We start from the raw sequence: 24441 nt of genomic DNA on the forward strand, positions 1-24441 counted from the left end.
TATCCCATCATTTTTGTAACCCTTTTTTTTCACCCGGTGCCAATACCTAAGCTGTAATCTTGGCCGCTACTCTCCCTCTGCCAACCTGGGGAGAGCCCCATACTGAGATCATGAGGAGTGAGCAGGTCACTTCTTATCACCTGACAGGGGGGGAGTTTCCCCGGTAGGTCGTAACGCGTGGAAGGAACACGTTATTCTAACCAGTTCCTTTCCCCTCCATCAGGTGCCCCAGCTGACCAGGGGGAGGCAGTATAGAGACCAAGATTACTGCATGTTTTTTGTGAGGGTACCTACCTACGCTATATGGGACACGGGGAGAACATGCAAACTCCAAACAGAAAGGCCCTTTCATCAACCCCACCTAGGCAAACAGCGCTAGCAACTGCGCCACCGTGCCCCCTAATAGTATTCTTTTTTCTGTTTTCTGTACGGATGCCGGGAGTTTAAGTGGTTAATCTCTGACGTTACACTATAAGTTGCATGTCATGTTGATGCCCGAGTTGGGCATTTCATTGAAGTGGGACTGACATTTTGCAGGACAACAAGGGGGGAACAGACAGACGGGCAGTTACACTGAAACAGACTGCTGCGGATGTTCAGTTAATGTTTAGCTCAGCATGATGGAATATTATTAGTCTTCAGAACGGGGGGTGGGGGGGGGGGGGGTGTAACTTTGACAAAGTTGTTAGCTTCATCATATCTTTGCTCTGATCACCAGAAAACTTCACCGACGCCATAAAGGTAGATGCAACGCACATTCAGTCATGCTCAAGCCAGAGCTAAGCCGTATATATCTATACAGTAACCGGTTGATTGTACAGTATTGCCCAGGTTATGCATGGAGTTTGAGAAAAGAGAATTATTAATAGTATCGACAAGCAACAATTATGTCAGACTGGTAAATATATCCGTGCAGGCGGCATTCCACATTCGGCAGGAAGAGAAATGAAGAACCTTGTTGTCAGAGGAGAACATCTGCTTTTGGGTGATCACGGTCAATCTAAACAGACACTAGGAACGGAGATAAAACAGATGGAAGGGCTGGGATGATCAACACATAACATCATGATCTCTCTCACTTCTTTTCTTATTCTCCTTTCCCCATCACAATCTAAACAGATTAAAGCACATCAGAAAAGCCTTGTCGCTGTCAGGCAGAAACTTTATATTATCTCTCAGTATTTTTCATAAATGAATGCTTTATTTTATACTTGACTATGACAATGTCATGTCATTTCTTTTCCAGTTTGTCATACAAGGTTTCTGCCCGACAGCAACAATATCTTTTTTCATTTAAGTCAACTAATTAGCGAATAATAATCGAAATTAACCAAATTTCCTCATAAAACAATGCAAAAGAATATGCTTTAGTCATGTAATTGGATTAGTAATTAGATTTGAAGAAGTAGGCAGAAAGAAACATCTTGCTGTCTCACCCCAAGAACATGCTGAAGAAAGGAGATTAAAAAAAGATAAATTGTGCGTTCGTTTTGAAAACTGAAGATGGGACAATTTAGCAAGACAGCGATCAGGTAGAAAAGACAAGATGAACAGACAGGAGGATGTTGAGGACACAGAACGGAGATGTTTGATGCATGAAACAGTGATTCAAGGAAACACACACACAAACGACAACATAAATAACTAAATAAAAGGGAGGGACTAAAAGGACATCCATGATGACCAACCGGGACAAACCAGTGGTTAGGATGGAGTAGGGATGATAAAACACAAACAAGCAGCTCTCTTGAGAAAACAAAATAGGTTAACTAGACAATTTGGAGAGATTGCAGAGTGATGCAACCAGACACTAGTTCTGGGTTAAATCCGCCGTGGTCATTAAATGTGGGTCATGACCAAAATAACAAGATCACAGATACAAGCGGCCGAAATGGTTTTCTCAGGAGGGTGGCTGCCTGGCATCTCCCTCGGGGATAGGGTGAAGACTCTGTGAAGAGGCGCTGCTCCTTTACGTGGAAAGGAGCCAAAAGCGGTGGTTTGGGTATCTAAAGTACGGATGCCTGCAGGTGGACTCCACAGGGAGGTTTTCTAAGCACGCCCAGCTGAGAGGTGTCCACGGGGCAGACCGAGGACCAGGTGGGGGGGATTATAACTCCACACTGGCCTACTGGGAATGCCTCGGGATCCCCTCCAGTTAGAGCTGGCTAATGCTACCAGGGAGAAGAGAAGTAGCGTCATCATATATGGCGTTTCTTTGTACAAATACGTAAAACTATTTTTATAGATTGGTCTAGATCAGTGGTAACCAACCTTTTCAAGCCCAAGAGCCAATTTTATTCCCAATTGTAAGCCAAGATCTACCACTAAAACGTGTTAGAAAAAACACTTGTTTTTTTGCTATTTCTCTCTTATCATCATCAGAGTAGGCAATGCATGTGCACACATCCACACAAAGACTAAAGATTAAATTAGAATAAATACTTATAGTAAGTTATATTATCAATGTCAAATAATATTAACACTTAGAATGCTGAAAGCGTTTTTAAACGTTTTATTATAGCCACCCCTAAGATGCGCATAACGTTTTTATACGTTTTATGGTCCAAAAAACGTTTTTTTATTGATTACTATAGTTCAACTATATTTGCGCCCGGACAACTCATAATGTAACACCGATCGGCTCTAAAAAGAGTTAAAACCCCCCCCTGCTGAAAAGAGGTGTTGGTCTGAGAAGCGTCTGGCACCGCCTATTGGTTGGTCTATGCGAGGACGTACGACGTAATGGAGACGGCCGTCCGGCATAGACCAACGCAGATGTCAGGGGATCTAAAATGGATGGGTCCATGCTCTTGTGTGTGTGAATACACTCGATTCCCCCTCCCCTCCTGTTTCTACATGGTTTCTCCCGAGGGAGAATGGTGGGGGGGGGGGGGGGTCTCTTCCTCTTGGATCGCATTGGCAGTTCCCCCCCCACTCCCGAGTCCCCACTGCTTTCAACTGCAAGGCTTGCACTCTCATTCTCGGAACAAGATACAACGCGATTTGCTCTCTGCCCGTATATAAACCTGCAACGATCGGCATTTGATTTCATAACGTAACGTTTGCCAGACACATGTGGAGTTAGTCATGGACAGATTGCACATCATTATCGAGGGCCCGCCATGATACGTTGGTCGCTGATCGCAAGCCGTACTGCTGCTGCTGCGCTGCTCGCATCCAACCATCCAATCCATCCCCCTTTCTCGTTACAACAGGCTATTATAAACTCACCGTCGAGCAGCCTGCCCTGCACCTAATGTGATAAAATGAACGGCAGGACAAAATCGGATCGATTATTATCTGTCTATCAGCAACATTTCTTCCAAATACGTTGACGTGCTGCTTCTGCTGCTGCCGCATCCTACCATCCATTCCCCTTTCTCGTTGGTTGTTTTTCTCTCCAAACATGTCCAGACACAATCCGATCCAGTCTCGCGTCTCACCTTATAGCTACGCGAGACTGGATCGATGAGGTTAGTGGTATGTCTGGACATGTTTGGAGCGGCACACGACAATCGACAATAATGTTGATTATGCAAGATCATTTCCTCAAAGCCTAGTTGCCCCCCCCCCCCCCCCCCCGTTACTGCGATTGTAGCTCGAATCACAGAATGAGTTCAATGAGCGTAGGGAGAGGGCACATATGGGGCTACGATTGAGGCTGATTTATATTTTCTAACAACTTAGGAGAGAGACTGACCACGATGCAGGCAGAAGAAAGTTTCCAAGTCCGTTTTATGATCAGATAATGTGCATCAAGACTCTCTGCTTTCATAAGAAAAAAACTAATACTGTAATTGCGAATGCAATGAGCACTTACTATGAGACCTAGCAGATCACGTCTGTCTGTCTGTCTGTGTGTGTGTGTGTGTGTGTGTGTGTGTCTGTCTGTCCCGCTTACTGTATATGTGGACCTGGCCCTTTTGTGCCCATATATGGAGCTGAGTGATTTGTGAGTCATGGTGACATGAGTGTGATGGCGTGGTCCTGCTTTGGGGACTCCTTATATGGTTATGGCTGAGTCATGGTGACATGAGTGTGATGGCGTCTTTTGTGACCATATATGGAGCTGGCGTGGTCCAAGCACTAACTATGACACCCTGCAGATCATGTCTGTAATTTATTCTAATTGTTATTGCAATTTACGATCTGCGTTCGCTTTCCGCGTTCGCGCGTCTTACTCGTAATAATAAAAATCACACCCCTGTGAAGTGAGCAGTGCAATGTTGTGAAGTGAGCAGTGCAACATTGCACTGCTCACTTCACTGGGGTGTGATTTCTATTATTATTACAGTATTAGTATTTTTCTTATGAAAGCAGAGAGTATTCTGTTTCATACGGTATATAGTATGTACATGTCGCTATAGGCCTTATTTTGTGAATATTTAGTTGTTAGGTCCATGCTTTCTCTAAAATTATCTTTTTCAGAGAACTTTAGAGATGGCATGGGCCTGAATAACTATTATTCACAAAATAAGGCCTATAGCGACATGTACATACTATATACCGTATGAAACAGTAGACTCTCTGCTTTCATAAGAAAAATACTAATACTGTAATAATAATAAAAATCACACCCCTGTGAAGTGAGCAGTGCAATTGCACTGCTCACTTCACAGGGGTGTGATTTTTCTGGGTGGTATTTGCATTCTGCATTCAATAGCCAATTAGTGACAAACTGTATATGTGTACAATGTGTACTGTTTTCCTCCTAAAAGTAGACATTCAGGGCTTTCATTCGGTATATGGTTTGTATAGGATATTATTTGTGCTCAATTTTATATCGGTCTTTTGAACTAAAAAAACTGAACTGAAATGTCTGTCAACTTCAGGCCTCCATATCTCTGTTGTTTTTTTTCACAAGCAGCGTGCAGGCAAAAGCAGGTGTTAGAAAAAGGTCAATATCTCCAGAATGGAAGATGGTAGAATCATAATTTTTTTTTTAAATTGAAGTGGACAAGTTGGGCTTTCTTTTGATTTATGCAGTGTGATTCTCGCTATAAGAGGCCCCTCGCTGTGGGCCCCCCAAAAAGTTCAAAAATCCCAATGTTAATCCCCTTAGCACTGGAAATCCTTGGTCCACTAGAACCTGTAGCATTGTATGTGTTAAGACAAATTAGAAATAATTAGTATTAGAAATATTTTGTTTCTCATTTCAATGAATATTCACATTGGCAGATGTTCAAATGACATAGGCATAACATGACCATATATATTTGCACAGATATGGTGACATACTCTCAGGGTCAGCCCACCTTTAATGAGACTGCTGTGAGCTGTGACTGCACTTTATCTGCAAGCGTTTTGAAATCTGGTTCATATTTAGTGATTGCCAGTCTGAGGGTGTCATTAAGATGTGAGTCAGTCATACGAGTTCTAAACTTGGATTTTATTATTTTCATTTGTGAAAAGGCCATTTCACATAAGGCCATTTCACTACTACCAGAGTAGGCATGCAGTTTGAGTGCACACGACACAATCAGCGGATACTTCTCTGCTCACAAGAGACCAAAATTCCTTCTCTTTAGCTCTGACCTGCAGGTGACAGTCACTTACTAATCCAATAATCTCCATTTCAATATCTGAAGTTAATGCAAACACATCCTGCATTTTATCGGACAGCAGTTCAATGACAGTAGGCTAGTAAAGAGGAAAGGGTTTGATACAAAAGCAGCTACTTGACTCATGCGTTGTACTTCAACAAGTTTTCATATTTATCATATTTTTTGCTCTATGTGTGCGTGTGTACAGAATTCAAACTGTAGCATTGATTATTGTCACGGACAGAAGTCATTCTTTCCCTTTGCATATGCACCGGAGTGCACTCGCCTATTAGTTTGCATTGCAGACTGGTCTATTCAGAACGCGCCCTTAATTAAAAACCAAATGCAGCTGTGTATGTGGCTCTCAACGCGTGGTGTCCCACTATTGACTGGCTGAATTCTGTTTGAACTGCGCTGTGTCAGAGAAGTAACAGATAGAAGCCGCAAACGTTACCCCCAAACGATATCCCCCTCACCTCTGTGCTGGAAATATAACGTCTGGGTTTCCGAGGCTACATCCATGATGACGCAGTGACTGTCCTGTTTCTGTCCTGTACCGGCACCGCGGGTAGCGTTTGGTTTCATTAACGTGATCGTGACAAAATAGCCTACAGCTGCTGCTGCCAAAGATACCAAAGATTGGACAGTGCTACGCAACATGGAAGTAACACTGACTCGAAGCCGTTTATAAATCAGTCAGTGAAGTCAACTTTTCACCGCCGTTTGGTCCCCGTCGTCCGTCCGCCCCCCCCCCCACCCACAATCACAATCAGAAGCGTTTTCAAAGAGACGAGTAGGATATAAAGGCAGCCTGAAAGGCAAGCATTTGCATTCCAATGGGTCTGACACTTCGGGATCGACCTGAAAGCTTCCTGCGAGCTACCAGTAGCTCGCGAACCCCTGGTTGGTTACCCCTGGTCTAGATTGTGCAGAACTCGTTTACTATACGTTTGCGAGATTTATGGTTCAAATGTTAGAGGGAAAAAACCCTAGACTGTATGTATGTGCCCGATTGGTGAATTTGGCAAATTCAAATCCACCATCTTGGAACGTCCGGTCCTGGAATCTAATGCTATTGGCTAGAAGGACAGCCAGGGCGGGTCTTCACTCGGTAGAACCAATAAGCATACAGTAGTACCCTACTATATCATTATCTTTTATAGCACCATCACCTGGCCACCACCATCTGGCCACTCTGTATAAATATTTCCGTGGGTGAGATTCTGAACCTATCTGCTTAGTTTAGAAACTGCAGCAGTTATGGACCGAGAGACCCAGATAAATTTAGCTGAGAAGAGGCATCCTAACAGATACAAACAATGGGCTTCCAGCAACTTTGTTGCTTAGACCCCCAAAGAGAAAGGTAAACCAGAAGCGGACCAAATTCTGAAGCTATTTTACGATCTGATTTTAGAGGGCAGTTAAGCCTGTTTTATATTTCCTCATACAACAGTATTCCGTGCCAAAAATAGCTTATTTACAAGCTTATGCTGCGCCGCAGATGCAACACGTTGTGAGCTTGTAAATGTGCTAATTTCAGCTAAATCGTAGGGCAGAGCATAAATGTGCCATTAGTTTCTATTAGTTTCTATTCCTACTACAGCCTTTGCTACGTTGTCAAGGGACTTGATATTAGAATTTACCTCCAACAGCTAGAGCATGCAAAGAAAAGAAGAAAACAAGGAATACACATTCTATTAGTATAATGAAAAAGCTAAATCAAGATGCTCCCACACTCTATGGAAAGTACATACAACTCTGATGGAGCAGGGACACAGCGGTGCCCATGCCCTACTGCCATTCACATAGCTGAAAGAGGAATTGTCATTGTGAGTGGTAAATGAGCAGTATCCTAATTCTTAAAATGGTTGTAAGTGATATTTTGGGGTAAATGTGTGTGAAATAGCTCTATAATCTGATCACTGCTAAATTATTGCTATAGCGTGTTTGTTCAGGGGTCTCCCTGTCTCTGAAAGCTCTACAGTAAACAAGGTCGGGATACCACTTTTATCCAATCAGGAGAGAGAACTCATACAGGGTATAGGATATACAAGTGAAACTGGAAGAATACAGTATGAAAGAAACTAAAAAACACAGGACAAAACTGAAGCTGATAAATTATATTTATGTATTAACTAACCACGAATATTATTTGTAACCCACTTGAAAATATAATTTCTGGGACTAGGAGAGACAGGGAGACCCCAATTACTCAACGCACACTCTTTAGCAACAATTACTAACGGAATACACAGTTTAAGAAGAACTATAACAAAAACATATCACTTGGTCTCCATTCAAACAAACAACTGACAGACGTGGTGCAGAAGAAATACAGAATAAAACATATTGCCAAAAATCTAATATAAATAAATATATTATAAATAATTGATCATCTAACCTGCTTCAGGTGTTTCTTGAGTTCGGAAGACTCGGGCTCTGGTAGAGGTGGTACGATCTCCGCATTGGTGGGCGCTATGACCTGCAGAGGAAATAAGTACACAGTACATGGATTTTAATGTAGAGCATACACCAGGACTCAGTCCAAGGACCCCTTAGCGGAGAGATAGATGAAGCAAGCACCTCTACTCTACTACATACATCACATATACAGTATTAAAGACGTAGGGATAATTTATCTTCCCCCCTGAGATTTTTTTTTTAACTACATTGCAAAAGAAGTAGCATTACTTTTGACAGTGCAGAAACATAATTGCCTTTACGACCGACCGTCCCCAATGTTATTTGCAAGTGATCAAACTGGATTTGTGTATTCATTAATACAGTGCCAAAAAGAATAAAAGCTAACACTACAACAATCAGTTTCCATGATGTGTTATGCTGTTCAGACTGTCAGATTTGATTATCCTATATAACAAGGTTTTGTATAGGATTGTGGACAATAATGTTGAATTATGATGTTGTGGTAGCCAAACAACTACAACCGGTTGAGGAAATTGCAGATTGAGGCTTAAACCTTTGCTTTCATGACATAGTCCCGTTCCTGTGACGCTCCGGACCTGCCTTGTTGTGGCTGAGGCACGGTGGTATTCCTCCTCTATGAAATATCCAACATCTTTTTTTTCTTGGGGGTTTTCTTTGCCCCGTTTGGAACGTCAGCCTCCACGATAGCTCAGAGTTGAGGACAACCTTTACTTTTTGGATACGATGTGCGGAAAAAGGTAAAAATCTGTACTGTTTGTCACATTCTGCCGGCACCCTACGAAGCAGAACCTCATCTCAGGGCTATGTAGCGGAGGGAGAGGTTGCAGTCGCTAGTGTGACCACTACAAATACTCTTTCATCTTAACTCATCGAATGCGCAAAGCGTTTTTAAACGTTTTATTATAGCCAAGCGCAAGAAGCGCATAACGTTTTTATACGTTTTATGGTCCAAAAAACGTTTTTTTATTGATTACTATTGTTCAACTATATTTGCGCCCGGACAACTCATAATGTAACACCGATCGGCTCTAAAAAGAGTTAAAACCCCCCCCTGCTGAAAAGAGGTGTTGGTCTGAGAAGCGTCTGGCACCGCCTATTGGTTGGTCTATGCGAGGACGTACGACGTATTGGAGACGGCCGTCCGGCATAGACCAACGCAGATGTCAGGGGATCTAAAATGGATGGGACAATGCTCTTGTTTGTGTGAATACACTCGATTCCCCCTCCCCTCCTGTTTCTACATGGTTTCTCCCGAGGGAGAATGGTGGGGGGGGGGGTCTCTTCCTCTTGGATCGCATTGGCAGTTCCCCCCCCACTCCCGAGTCCCCACTGCTTTCAACTGCAAGGCTTGCACTCACTCTCATTCTCGGAACAAGATACAACGCGATTTGCTCTCTGCCCGTATATAAACCTGCAACGATCGGCATTTGAATTCATAACGTAACGTTTGCCAGACACATGTGGAGTTAGTCATGGACAGATTGCACATCATTATCGAGGGCCCGCCATGATACGTTGGTCGCTGATCGCAAGCCGTACTGCTGCTGCGCTGCTCGCATCCATTCCAACCATCCAATCCATCCCCCTTTCTCGTTACAACAGGCTATTATAAACTCACCGTCGAGCAGCCTGCCCTGCACCTAATGTGATAAAATGAACGGCAGGACAAAATCGGATCGATTATTATCTGTCTATCAGCAACATACGGGTGTTTGTCTTGCAACGACAGGTGGTGCTTTCTCGTTTTTTTTCTTCCAAACACGTTGCGTGCTGCTTCTGCTTCTGCCGCATCCATCATGGATGTGATCCATCCACGATCGTCGTTGTTTTTTTTTCCAAACATGTCCAGACACAATCCGATCCAGTCTCGCGTCTCACCTTATAGATACGCGAGACTGGATCGATGAGGTTAGTGGTATGTCTGGACATGTTTGGAGCGGCACACGACAATCGACAATAATGTTGATTATGCAAGATCATTTCCTCAAAGCCTAGTTGCCCCCCCCCCCCCCCCCCCGTTACTGCGATTGTTTGTAGCTCGAATCACAGAATGAGTTCAATGAGCGTAGGGAGAGGGCACATATGGGGCTACGATTGAAGAAAGTTTCCAAGTCCGTTTTATGATCAGATAATGTGCATCAAGACTCTCTGCTTTCATAAGAAAAAAACTAATACTGTAATTGCGAATGCAATGAGCACTTACTATGAGACCTAGCAGATCACGTCTGTCTGTCTGTCTGTCTGTCTGTGTGTGTGTGTGTGTGTGTGTGTGTGTGTGTCTGTCTGTCCCGCTTACTGTATATGTGGACCTGGCCCTTTTGTGCCCATATATGGAGCTGAGTGATTTGTGAGTCATGGTGACATGAGTGTGATGGCGTGGTCCTGCTTTGGGGACTCCTTATATGGTTATGGCTGAGTCATGGTGACATGAGTGTGATGGCGTCTTTTGTGACCATATATGGAGCTGGCGTGGTCCAAGCACTAACTATGACACCCTGCAGATCATGTCTGTAATTTATTCTAATTGTTATTGCAATTTACGATCTGCGTTCGCCTTCCACGTTCGCGCGTCTTACTCGTAATAATAAAAATCACACCCCTGTGAAGTGAGCAGTGCAATGTTGTGAAGTGAGCAGTGCAACATTGCACTGCTCACTTCACTGGGGTGTGATTTCTATTATTATTACAGTATTAGTATTTTTCTTATGAAAGCAGAGAGTATTCTGTTTCATACGGTATATAGTATGTACATGTCGCTATAGGCCTTATTTTGTGAATATTTAGTTGTTAGGTCCATGCTCTCTAAAATTATCTTTTTCAGAGAACTTTAGAGATGGCATGGGCCTGAATAACTATTATTCACAAAATAAGGCCTATAGCGACATGTACATACTATATACCGTATGAAACAGTCGACTCTCTGCTTTCATAAGAAAAATACTAATACTGTAATAATAATAAAAATCACACCCCTGTGAAGTGAGCAGTGCAATTGCACTGCTCACTTCACAGGGGTGTGATTTTTCTGGGTGGTATTTTTCTTATGAAAGCAGAGAGTCTACTGTTTCATACGGTATATAGTATGTACATGTCGCTATAGGCCTTATTTTGTGAATAATAGTTCTTCGGGTCCATGCCTTCTCTAAAGTTCTCTGGTGGGCGCAAGCTGCATTCAATAGCCAATTAGTGACAAACTGTATATGTGTACAATGTGTACTGTTTTCCTCCTAAAAGTAGACATTCAGGGCTTTCATTCGGTATATGGTTTGTATAGGATATTATTTGTGCTCAATTTTATATCGGTCTTTTGAACTAAAAAAACTGAACTGAAATGTCTGTCAACTTCAGGCCTCCATATCTCTGTTGTTTTTTTTCACAAGCAGCGTGCAGGCAAAAGCAGGTGTTAGAAAAAGGTCAATATCTCCAGAATGGAAGATGGTAGAATCATAATTTTTTTTTTAAATTGAAGTGGACAAGTTGGGCTTTCTTTTTATTTATGCGATTGTGATTCTCGCTATAAGAGGCCCCTCGCTGTGGGCCCCCCAAAAAGTTCAAAAAGCCCATGTTAAGCCTTCAGCACCAGTAAGCCAGGGTCCGCTAGAACCTGTAGCAGTCTATGTGTTAAAATAACTAATATCGGAAAATAGGTTGTAGTGTGTGCAAGCGTGCAATCCATCAATAGAAGACATACTGACTTCTACGGAATCCAATGTGTTTTTGGTTTATTTTTGTAAAGCAAAAGCATGTAAAGCATCTTTAAGTTTAAGAAAAGCGCTATATAAATTCAAGCTATTATTACTATTGTGAAATGGAAAGAATCTTCTTTCTGGACGAGAGGCCCTGTATGTATGACCAGCACATAACTGACCTTGTTGCAGTCCAGATCCACAAGCCATACGTCATCTGGAATTTTGAAATCAGCCTTGTAGAGGAAGAAACTAGCTGGCACACCTATGATGTAAGGTGTGGGCGCCAGGAGCAGCTGGAGGAGGGAACAACAGGACAGAGGATGAGCAATAGAGTAACTCTGTTATCCGCCGGGTCACGGAAGTAGTTCTATTGAAAGAAAATACCTTAATTAGTGTTCAATGTGAAAAAGGTGGGTTTTTAAAGAAAAAATACCACAATGTTTAATGTTGTGGTATTTCTTCTTTAAAACATTGACAAAAAGGTTGACAGGTTTATTGTGATACCGACCGATAAATATGAACTTAAAGTTAGTTAGTTCCATTGATCCAAGCCGGAAGGCCATCGATTGATTGATCATTAAAATAAACAAGCTCTGAAAAAGAAACGCAGCTCACCCATCTGACCTGGGTCCGAGTTTCAATAGCATCGTTGCAAAACATTCGTAATTATGAAACTGCCCGGTGATTTTACTCATGTGGATATGAGCATCAAATGACGTGATGTTAACTTGTTTACTGCCAGAATTGTTTCTGTCTGTAGTCCCTTCCTTACCAAAGGTCCTTTCAGTGAAAGGGCAAAAGTTACCCCAGGTCTTAACAGCAGGAGGATCGTGGACCACCCGAGGCATGCATTTTGTAACCGCGACCAGTGACGCTTTTCTTATGATTGAGTGTGTATTCGGGTCACCTGTTCAGCGGAGGCCATGCAGGTGGGCAGTAAGGGGATGACGGGGAACATGTACTCCAGTGGGTAGATCATGGCTACGAACGCCATGACACTCATAGAGAGAGCGTTGTAATCCCTCGACTGCAGCACCACCTGGAAAACACACACATAGAACAAAACAAATGCGATCATGAAAGCAAGCAATCACATTCAGATTCAACTTTATCATCACAGGTTTATAGCATTACAGGTGTTTAAAAATAAAAGTGGGTGGAATTCCCTGTAGCATGACTTCTATAACACATACTGCAAGTGTCAACACTGGTTAAATAAAGGCTTTTTCCCTACTCTGGACTCTGGTAGGAACATTTGGTGAAAATAGCCTATCTACAAGCTCACAACGCACAAGCTTGCAGATCGCCTATTTTCAGGGAATCATTTTGATGTAGAGGGGGGAATAGAGGGCCAAGTACAGAGCAGACCACAGTCAACTAATATATAGGGTTTAAAGTGGTTGACTTTGTCTACACCAGACCCCCCTGGGCTGCCTCGGAGACTGTTTCCCTTTCTTCCAGAAAACATCATGTGATCTTCATCTTCTGACTCCTTATGGAATATTACACAGATTACATAATCAACCAAGGATGGACACAAGATGGCGCTGCTTTCACACCACACCAGCACAATTCAAAAGAAGGCTTTCTCTGAGGATTTCATTCAAGTACTATGTACAATAGCCGAGTGTGCACATGCATGCGTGTGTGCGTGCGTATGTGGGTGTGTGTTTAGGGGCGCAAGCCCCTCCTATGTCCAGCTTTGAGGGTTTATGTAACACAAACATTGTGTTAAAACAAACATTGAATGACATCGACGGGTGTGATTTTATTATTTATGTTCATCGTGTTTATTTTGCTGTTAATGCTTGTTGTGTTTGTTAAGCCACTCGTAGTTGATGTACGCTAAGCAAATTAACTTTGACTTGCCTGAACTCCATGCAGCTGTTTGGGAATTGGGACCGAACGACTTACTGACTGAATGACTGACTGATTTGCTTAAGTGAAAGCCAACTTTTAGCATTACGTTTTATTGATGTTCATCATGTTTATTTTGCTGTTAACGCTTGTTTTTGTAAAGCCACTTGTGGTTGACATGTACTAAACAAATTAACTTTGACTTGCCTTGCCTTAACTCCATGTAGCGATTTGGGACCGACCGACTGAATGATTGACTGATTTGCTTTAAGTAACACCGACTTTCAGCAGTAAGTTAACACTGCACGGGGCGTGCTGCGGCTTGAGCCAGTGTTTGCAGAGTGGGATGTGGTTTTTAAAAGAAATCTCAATTTGGAAGACGAGTGTTGGTAAACAACACTGTTAGTGAGTAGGTGTACGGTGTGTGAAGTTTAAATCTGGGGTATGAGTCAGCAATGACAGGGAAGACAGCAGAATATATGTCCGGTCCTCAGCTTGCATTGTTTCCTTCTACCCATGATGTGTTAAACCCATGATGTGTGGTATTCAACCTTTTTCATATCAAGGACCGTTATATATTCGGCATTTAAGCCACAGACCAACATTTGATGAGATTTAGCCTCTCAGACCCAAGACTTAGAATATGTTGTTCATCTTTGGACATTTTGCCCACAATTCCATGCTGTATTGATGTGGTACCATAGGAAGGATAATAGGCATAATCATAATTTGACACTCTCAAGAGTTAAAGATCTATAAGGGTCCATTTGGTTACCAACTCTCCATCATTTAGCTGGGGACCACCTGGAACCCCTTCAAGGACCACTGGTTGAAAACCACTGGTTTAAACCCTTCATTTGGTGTCTGTCTAACTGACAGAAGAGCTGCTACAATGCTCCTTCACTCTGCATTCTGTTAATAGAAGACATACAGATAAGATGGCAGAAAAGAGCAGTGTCATGTTAGTATGACATACACATGCTTCTGTTTGGATGTGGAGCAGGTGAGCTTCCTCTGGCTACCTCCTTCGGTGTGCATGCTCAGCTACAATGAGTGCTGCTTAGGGTTATTAACCACAAACGTGAACCCCTAGCGGAGTGGAAATTGGACCCTCTTGTTGTAAGCTTGCACAGTATAGATCTGCTATTTATTTTTGAGTGGTGCAACCACTCCTACAACCAGCAATGTCCGTGTTCACCTATGTGTTCACCGGCCTATGTGACGTTAATGAGCATGAGTATGACTATTAGTACCAGTAGGGGCGCTGTGGGGCAGAAACAGAGAGAGAGATAGTGCTGTACGGTTGCCTGCTAATGAGAGAGAGAGAGAGAGAGAGAGAGAGAGAGAGAGAGAGAGGAGGGGGATGAGAGAGAGGGGAGTTGCACCACTCGGTTCACACAGGTGAGATTTTTTTAGAAACCTCTTTCTTGATCATTCTACAGGTCACAGAAAAGCATCAAAAGTAGCAGATCTACAAACTTGAAACGAGGCGCAAAGTAACACGTTTTGAGCTTGCTATTTTTCTATTTTGTCATGCTTCACATGACATCACAATATATAATATAAATGGTAAGATGGAATTAAGTTCCCAGTGGATTCCTTGCAACTAGTGTAAAAATTGTGGTCAAAAAGTGTGGTCAGTGCAACCAACCACAATTTCTCAGAATTGCACCATTCTAGTTATTATTTATTATTCGCAACGGTTTTTGGCCTCTATGTGAGATCATGTGGGTCTGGACAATCATCATCATCATCATCATACTGTACTTGGCGAGCTACTCATGCCCCCAGACCGTTTCTTCAGGAACTGTGTTTTCTAAGTATTATCATCATCATCATCATCACAGCATACCTTGTGCTCCAGGAGGACACAGCTCAGCACCTGCAGACAGGCGTCCACTCCCAGCAGCTCCAGGGGCAGGTGCAGGGGGAAGTCCACCATGGAGAAGCGCGAGTTGTCGGGCAGGGCGAAGGTCATGGGCCGCTTCAGCTCGCGGGGCAGCACCTCCACGTCGACACGCCGCTGCCCCGCCACCGGCGTGGGCGAGCGCAGCAGCCGGTACACCCACGACTCGATCTCACGCAGGTCGGCCAGCAGCTGGCTGCCCTTCTCCTCCCCCACCGACAGAGCTCCAGTGAACACCCGCCACATAGTATCCCTGACGAGAGCAAGAAAAACACAGGGTTTAGACAGAGCTCTGGTGAACACCCGCCACATCGTGTCCAGATGTGGAGAGGCAGAAACCTCCCATCTCCATTATTAGTGTTGATGCTATAGGCAGCAGACTATTGCGCTTAAATCGTTGAAAACATTTGAATCGTGCAATAACTCTCTATTCTCGCCTCCAATTGGCCAGCGATTTGGAACTCTTCCCCAGGGCATCTGTGCACTTTGCCCTCATCTGATTGGACAGTATACAGTGACATACCCAACTCAACTCTTTTAATTGAACAATATTCCTATAGAGATGGGCAACCACACTCGCGTAACATGTCATTTAGCCGTGTGTTATTAGTGTCGGAAACATGTACCCTGCCGTCTGTGTCGGGTGGAAACCTTATGTCTAAAAACGTTTTCAGGATAAATAAATAAAAATTAAATCAATAATCAATCAGCTTATACTTTCTATTTTTATTTTGTTTTACAGTGGTCTGATTCGGATATCGTAATGCTGAACCAAGCTACAAGGGTTTGAGTAGGGTTGTGTAAAAAGTCAACGTTGATGTTTTTAATAGTGTGTTCTTTTTTCCAAATTGTCAATAATCATCCAATCAAAGATTATTCTAATCAATTGACCTTTTTCTCAGAAAAGACCAGTAAAATGGAAGTTACACAGTATGAACAAAAGGTCATTCATTAATGTGATCAGATTGTGCAGAAACATGGAACGAGGATCTTGAGTTATTGCCCGTACATCAACAAGCACCCCTCCACTCTAATGGTGCGTTATAGCCATGGTTCATGACTCTCGTATTCATACGAGAGTCATGGCTTAACTGCACCCTGTTTTTGGCGCTCGCATTCGGATTCGGATTTCAAATATAAAGTAATCACAATTTGTCCCACGGTGTGCAACTGTGAACGAACCCCGTTTGAAAAAAGTAGCCGGGGCGCTCGGATAAAAATGCTTTTTATTAAACAACGCGGGATGCAGCAATTCTAATCGCTGGTGCAGCAACTAACTAACACCCGTGGGACAAATTGTGAGTACTTTATATTTGAAATCCGAATGTTTATATATATGTTTTGGTTGTAAATGTAGCGAGCGCCAAAAACAGGGTGCAGTTAAGTCATGACTGTCATGATAATCATCATGGCAGTCATGTTTCAGGGCTAGGTGCGTTCAGACTTGGATGGTTAGAGCGGCGCGATTACATGCAAAGTCAATGCAAAGACGAGAATTGCGCCAATGGGCGTGGCGCGACCTGGCGTGGTATAAACGGGACGAACCGAGTCGAATAGATATTCAGGTCTGAACACAGCAGAACGCAGCACCACCCCCACCCCCTGCTGGGTGTCTGGTAGCAGAGGAGGAGTTGATGAATCATTAGGCTCCCAGTACCGACTGCAGATGGGGCAGCCAGCCACACACCAGGGTTGCCACATGACTGCGAGAGAAACAAGCGGTGCGCTCTACAATAATAAGCACAAAAGAAGCGACCAGTTTTACCACTATACGTTGACTATTTGAAAATAGACGATCTACATACAAGCTCAGAATGTGTCGCATAGTGATGCATTGTGAGCTGGTAGATCTGCCATCTTCAAAAACTGTTTGAAAGAAATATGTAATATGTACAAGATACATGCAATATTTGTGTCGTCCAAATGTTTAAGAACACAAATCTTGTATGGGGGGGGGGGGGGGGGGTTCCCTGGCACTAAGATATTTTCAGATGGGGGGGGTGGGCTGCGGACATAGCCTATTCATATGTAATGTGATGTTTTTAACATCAGGAAGCAAACTCAAATGAGCAATTACACTTTAGAGACAAGCTTAAAAAAATGCAACGGGCAACTACCAATATTTACAAGCAACTTTACAGAAAAGTCCAAAGTCGCTTATAATAAGCAGACATGGCAACACTGGCCACAGACCTCATTCTGTCAGCGACCACAGCATGAACCCACTGCAGACATTATATTACTGTCACCATCATGACGGTTTTAAACATTATATTACTGTCACCATCATGACGGTTTAAACATTATATTACTGTCACCATCATGACGGTTTTAAACATTATATTACTGTCACCATCATGACGGTTTTAAACATTATATTACGGTCACCATCATGACGGTTTTAAACATTATATTACTGTCACCATCATGACGGTTTTAAACATTATATTACTGTCACCATGATGACGGTTTTAAACATTATATTACGGTCACCATCATGACGGTTTTAAACATTATATTACTGTCTCCATCATGACGGTTTTAAACATTATATTACTGTCTCCATCATGACGGTTTTAAACATTATATTACGGTCACCATCATGACGGTTTTAAACATTATATTACTGTCTCCATCATGACGGTTTTAAACATTATATTACTGTCTCCATCATGATGGTTTTAATTTAAACTAGGGATGCCGCCGAATAATCGATTTTTCGATTATGTGTTGCCGTCCCCAAAATCGATTTTAATATTTCATAATCGAAAATCGAAAAGAAAAAAAATGTTTTAGGCTAATAAGTAAGGCTGCATGATATATCGAACATGTACCTTCATCAGAGTGTAGAATATAAGTATAAATCAAGTTGAGCAAAGCCACTCTTCTCTGCCCCTCTCTCTAACAGACACAGTTAACGATCGCTTGTTAAGTGCCTGCCAGACAGACAATCAGATGAAATGAAGGCAGGTGTAGACTAGAGTGTAGACTAGTGAACTGAACATGTTCTCTTTATATCAAGTAATACATACCAGCCCCTTATGAAACTACTTGGCACTGAGAAGATCTCCACAAAGGTTTACTCATCAAAACTGATTATAAAACTGTAACCATCAAAGCATGCACTCAACATATAATGGTTATGTGACCATGGCATGTGCATAATATAAAATCTTAAAAGTTTTATCTAAAATTGATTATTATTATTATTTATTTAATTATTTTTTTGGGGGGGTGGGGGGGGTCGATTAATCGATTATTAATCGCCAGAGCTTTAGAATATTCGATTGGGCAAATGGTCACCATGTGGCATCCCTAATTTAAACATTATATTACTGTCACCATCATGACGGTTATAAACATTATATTACTGTCACCATCATGACGGTTTTAAACATTATATTACTGTCACCATCATGACGGTTATAAACATTATATTACTGTCACCATCATGACGGTTTTAAACATTATATTACTGTCACCATCATGACGGTTATAAACATTATATTACTGTCACCATCATGACGGTTTTAAACATTATATTACTGTCACCATCATGACGGTTATAAACATTATATTACTGTCTCCATCATGACAGTTTTAAACATTATATTACTGTCACCATCATGACGGTTTTAAACATTATATTATATTACTGCTAGAGCTGCCCGTCACCATCATGAAGTGATCATTAACTGATGATGATTAACTCATTGTTGATTTCATTGTGTTTTCAGCATTAAACATTGGAAGTTTGGAACATAATATTTAATTTCTATTTGACAAAATCACACCTGTGTGAAGTGAACGGTGCAGGATGTGTGTGTGTGTGTGTGTGTGTGTGTGTGTGTGTGTGTGTGTGTGTGTATATGTTATGTTTTTTAAATGTTTGAAAATGTATGAACATTTCTCAACAAATTAATGTATTATATGGACGAATGACGAAGAAAATAAACATGTCTCGTGATAGTGCAAAGATAATTGTGATTAGGCCTACATCGAATAAATGTGATCACGCTGTGAGTTATGTAATAATTGCGTCAGGCAGGCCTCTAATGCTAAGCCTTCAATGTGTTTCAGCCCAAGGACTACTTAGCTGAGAGAGAGATGAAGCAGGGACCCCCACTACATATTATTTTATACAATTGTGATTAAATCGTTTTCATAAATTTAATCAGTGTTGGGCAATATTACTTAGGAGAGTAATATCTTTACTTTTTACTCCTTAGAAAAAGTAATAATATTGCATTACTTATTACTTGGAATCAAGAGTAATACTGTTACATATTACTTTATATTTCAACCGGGCCCCTTCCACCCGCAAAAAGAACACAATCTGTTTAGCCAGCTCCTTTTACAACTGAATCCAATTAATTGGAATAAGAAGTCTCCAATCAGCCAAACTGAATAATTGCATATTCCACATTTGGGATTCAACATCTGAACTGCACACACATGGCTGCAGCATCTCAAAACAGACAGTAGCCTATATATTGTATACATATAACAAACAATAAAATAAAGCAACAGTCTCTGACCTTTTTGAGGCAGCCTCTCAAGACAGACTGTTGACTCACGTCCAATTTAAAGGAAAAAAAGGACGCTGCTATTCCTTTATTTGCCAATGGGTTCTCAGATTGGAGGCAGCCTAACATTGGACCTCAAAGTTTATTTTTCCAATGCCAGAGCATTGGAAAGACCCACCCGGCAGCTGTTTAATGCAATGTATTTGTGCAGCAGCATGTATAAAGAATTTTAGTAGACAAAGTTGTAAATGTCAGCAGTATGTAGGCTTATATCCATAACATAAGCAAGCAGAAAGTACTGTAGCCGGCGTATCTGTGTATCATATTGTGAAAATATAATAATAACAATAATATTAATAAAATGATTGAAAGACAGAACTAGAGTATTAGTATTGTCTGCTAGCGTGATGCTTGCTTATTTTATGGATATACATACTGTTGACTTTTACTTTGTCATGAGTAATTCAACAACAAAAAAACACACACAAATACATTGCTTTAAACATTGCTGCCTCCGGGCGGGTCTTTGCCCAACCGCTCCGGACCATGATGGATTTAAATTAGGCCGAGCAACTGTTCATGAGGGACGGGTTAACCTCTCGTCTACAACAATACACCCAGACAACTGTTCATGAGGGACGGGTTAACCTCTGGTCTACAACAATACACCCAGATAGTCTGTTCATGAGGGACGGGTTAACCTCTCGTCTACAACAATACACCCAGATAGTCTGTTCATGAGGGACGGGTTAACCTCTCGTCTACAACAATACACCCAGATAACTGTTCATGAGGGACGGGTTAACCTCTCGTCTACAACAATACACCCAACTGTTCATGAGGGACGGGTTAACCTCTGGTCTACAACAATACACCCAGACAACTGTTCATGAGGGACGGGTTAACCTCTGGTCTACAACAATACACCCAGATAACTGTTCATGAGGGACGGGTTAACCTCTCGTCTACAACAATACACCCAGATAACTGTTCATGAGGGACGGGTTAACCTCTCGTCTACAACAATACACCCAACTGTTCATGAGGGACGGGTTAACCTCTCGTCCACAACAATACACCCAGACAACTGTTCATGAGGGACGGGTTAACCTCTGGTCTACAACAATACACCCAGATAACTGTTCATGAGGGACGGGTTAACCTCTCGTCTACAACAATACACCCAACTGTTCATGAGGGACGGGTTAACCTCTCGTCTACAACAATACACCCAGTCAACTGTTCATGAGGGACGGGTTAACCTCTCGTCTACAACAATACACCCAGTCAACTGTTCATGAGGGACGGGTTAACCTCTCGTCTACAACAATACACCCAGATAGTCTGTTCATGAGGGACGGGTTAACCTCTCGTCTACAACAATACACCCAGTCAACTGTTCATGAGGGACGGGTTAACGGTAACCTCTCGTCTACAACAATACAACCACATATGGACGGGTTAACCTCTCGTCTACAACAATACACCCAGCGACGAGCCAATTCAACCCCACCAACGTTCTAGGGTAGACCCGCCTCACCATGTGTCTGATTGGCTCCCGGGAAGGCATAGTTTTACTGAGGTTAGGCCGTGCAGGTTAGGTTTAGGGGGGGGGGGGGGGGGGGTGCATACTTAGTTTAGACTAGTCATTGGTTAGACATAATTTCCTCTTATGAATGGAAGCTGAAAGTGATTTATTGTGTTTAACATCCTCTTAGCAAACCTTGCAAACTGTTAAAAAAGTATTCAATCCATAAATTCTAGGATAATATTAGAACAGACAGATGGAGAATATATATAGTAATAACAGTATATGATATTGTGCCAATAGGGAGTTAAGGCAGCATTATCCTTCCCTCCAGTCCCCTGTAGAGAGTGCAAAGCAGCACACATACTCGAAGCTATAAATAGATGCCTGTTGAGAAAGCAAGTGCACTTTACATGAAAAAAAGGTCATAGTATGAATGGCTGACTGCCCAGACCTACAGTACCAATACAACATTGAATAATTAGCACATCGTTACTTGAAAGTGATTTTTTTCCCTTCTCTCTCAATGGAGAAACAGTCAAATTACATTTTATTACACAGCACTAGGCTATACTGGTTAAACTTTTCTGCAGATATTATGCACGCACTTATCTTAATCCCCTAGTACCGGTACTATAATACTGCATTTCCCAACTTCTTTATTTATATATTTTTTACATTTTTGAAACAATAGCTAATACCCATTCTGGGCGGGAACCCCTTTTGATGTTTTAAACATTGTTATAATTTAGCTATTGAAAACAATCGTGAAAATATTTATTTCAGAAAACTGGAGGATTTAGAAGATTTTTTTTTTTAAATGTTGAGGTCAGGCCTAAATGGGTTAACATGTGGTACTTGGGTTGTATTATGTATCAGTCTCCATCAGCCCCAGGCCATCTCTCATTCCACCCATCAACCAGTCAGCTTTTTACTCCCCTTTTTTGTCTTTATTATTTACGCAGGGTAGCAGCCGTTACTTAGTGTTGTACTGTATGTAACCTAGATCTGTTAAGTCTATTAGTGTTTGTCCCTTTAAGCTTTTAATTTGTGTAATTATGGGGAAGGACAGGAGAACTATAGGTAAGGTTTGGAGAACCCCCTCTAGCTGGTTTTCTATCATTATGTATTAGTAGTGACAGACACGCATGCAAATGTGGGACAAATGTCAGGGGCACAGCAGTCAGTTTATAATAACGTGGATGAGCCACAGGACACCATCACCCTTCACTTTGAAACGCAGCGGTTGCATTGGAAGTAGAGCGATTCTGTCAGCCTCATCAGTGTGGATGACACAGCGATCACATGCTGCAGTGACTTGCACACAAACACTACTAGAATGAATGTCGCACATCGGCTTTTATTATTTATTCACAGACAGCTCTGCTGCGTCCAGCGTGTTTGTCGAGGATTTCACTCCGTCTGTGTCATCGTCATTCCTCACAATTAGTTTTACGGCATCATTTTCCCCCTGTAAATTAACCCATTCTGACCGGGCACCCATTTTGGTGTTGGCATCATGTTATGCTTTAGCTATTGAAAAATAGCAGATCTACAAGCTCATATCGCGCCACCGAGTGGCGCGATACGAGCTTGTAGGTCTGCTATTTTTTTTTAATTCGAAGAACGACTGACATTTTTTTAATCTGATCTCAGGTCAGAATGGGTTAATCAGACCAGTGTGTGTCCCGTGGAAACCTCATATGAATCTGATCTCAGGTCAGAATGGGTTAAAGCCCTATACTTGACCATACTACAGCGTCGCACAAAAGCATCAGATCCACAAGCTCGAAGCGTGGCGTGAAGGGACACATTTTGAGCTTGTAGATCTTCAACTTTTGCCTTTTTGAATTTGAATCCTGAGAAGTAACAGTTTTGGACATACAAGGTTAGGTTTCCACCCAACAGAGACGATATTTTCCACATACAGTACAATGTGTTTTATGCTTTTGGAAATATTTAACTTTCATTTTAGAATGTAACTCAATTATAAGCAAGCTAAGAACCTAATAATTATAGAGTACTACATATGTAATGTATACTCTACATAAAGTACGTATGTCTACATAAAATGCCATGTGTTGAACCACTAATTTGCTATTTGCAGCTATACTTCTGACATCGACCAGAACTCTGACAATGCATTAAAACACAATATATAACATCACCAAAAACAAGAACAGCAGTCAGTATTTAGGTCAATGAGCCTGAATTTAGAGTGCTCAAGCCAGTCTCAGCCTAGTTGAATGAATTGCATAGTATACCTCACTGAAATGAACACTGTCCAATCGGCATCCTCGCAAATGAAACAAAGCAGGGGGGGGGGGGTGCTTTTGGGAGAAAAGGTCGGCGGTATAACGTCAAGCACACGGTCAGTACTAGATCATTATCAGCACTGGGCAGGATATTGAAGTGGTTTTATGAACACCAAACAGCAAGCTCTGCAGGGAGCCACTCCGCGTCGACTCTGGTTAAAGGGGCAATAATGACAGCAGCAGGCGGCAAGACGCTTAGCAGTGTTTTTTTTTTTTTAATAGCTGATCTACAAACTCACAACACTGCAATGTGAAGCCTTGTGAGCTTGTAGATCATCTATTTTTGGCTGGAATGGCATGCCTAAAAAACAGGGATGTTTTTTCATAAATTAACGCAATACTTGATCGTACTACAGTATCACACAAAAGTATCAAAAGTATCAGATCTGCAAGCTCGAAATGCGGCGCTAAGCTTGTAGATCTGCTTCTTTTGCTATTTTTGAATTTGAATCCTGAAAAGTACCTGTTTTGGACAACATATAATAAAATATTCAACAAATGAAAAGTGTGTGACTAAATAACTAACACAGGTTATTTTCCCCATTTCCTGAAAAGTAACGGTTTTGGACATATAAGGTTTGCCCCCGACAGCAATGATACGACTATGATTCATTTAGTTAATATAATAATAT

The 24441-nt window shown here is 41.9% G+C and overlaps 1 protein-coding gene across 9 annotated transcripts in view; it reads right to left on the bottom strand.

Moving 5' to 3' along the window:
- The window catches only part of madd (MAP-kinase activating death domain), an 83947-nt gene that overhangs the window by 48893 nt on the left and 10613 nt on the right, over positions 1-24441 (bottom strand). For 6 of the 9 annotated variants that reach the window (XM_080765720.1, XM_080765717.1, XM_080765721.1 and 3 more), the window contains exons 4-8: positions 15387-15693; positions 12585-12716; positions 11857-11970; positions 7945-8025; positions 955-1011 (exon numbers count right to left, since the gene is read on the bottom strand). In XM_080765720.1, the coding sequence (XP_080621846.1) occupies positions 955-1011; positions 7945-8025; positions 11857-11970; positions 12585-12716; positions 15387-15693 (691 nt within the window). The remainder of the gene's footprint in view (positions 1-954; positions 1012-7944; positions 8026-11856; positions 11971-12584; positions 12717-15386; positions 15694-24441) is intronic. The other 3 variants (XM_080765723.1, XM_080765722.1, XM_080765718.1) reach the window with 1 other exon arrangement.

Source organism: Protomyctophum bolini, assembly GCF_963924005.1.
Source record: "Protomyctophum bolini genome assembly, chromosome: 1".
Lineage (NCBI taxonomy): Eukaryota > Metazoa > Chordata > Actinopteri > Myctophiformes > Myctophidae > Protomyctophum > Protomyctophum bolini.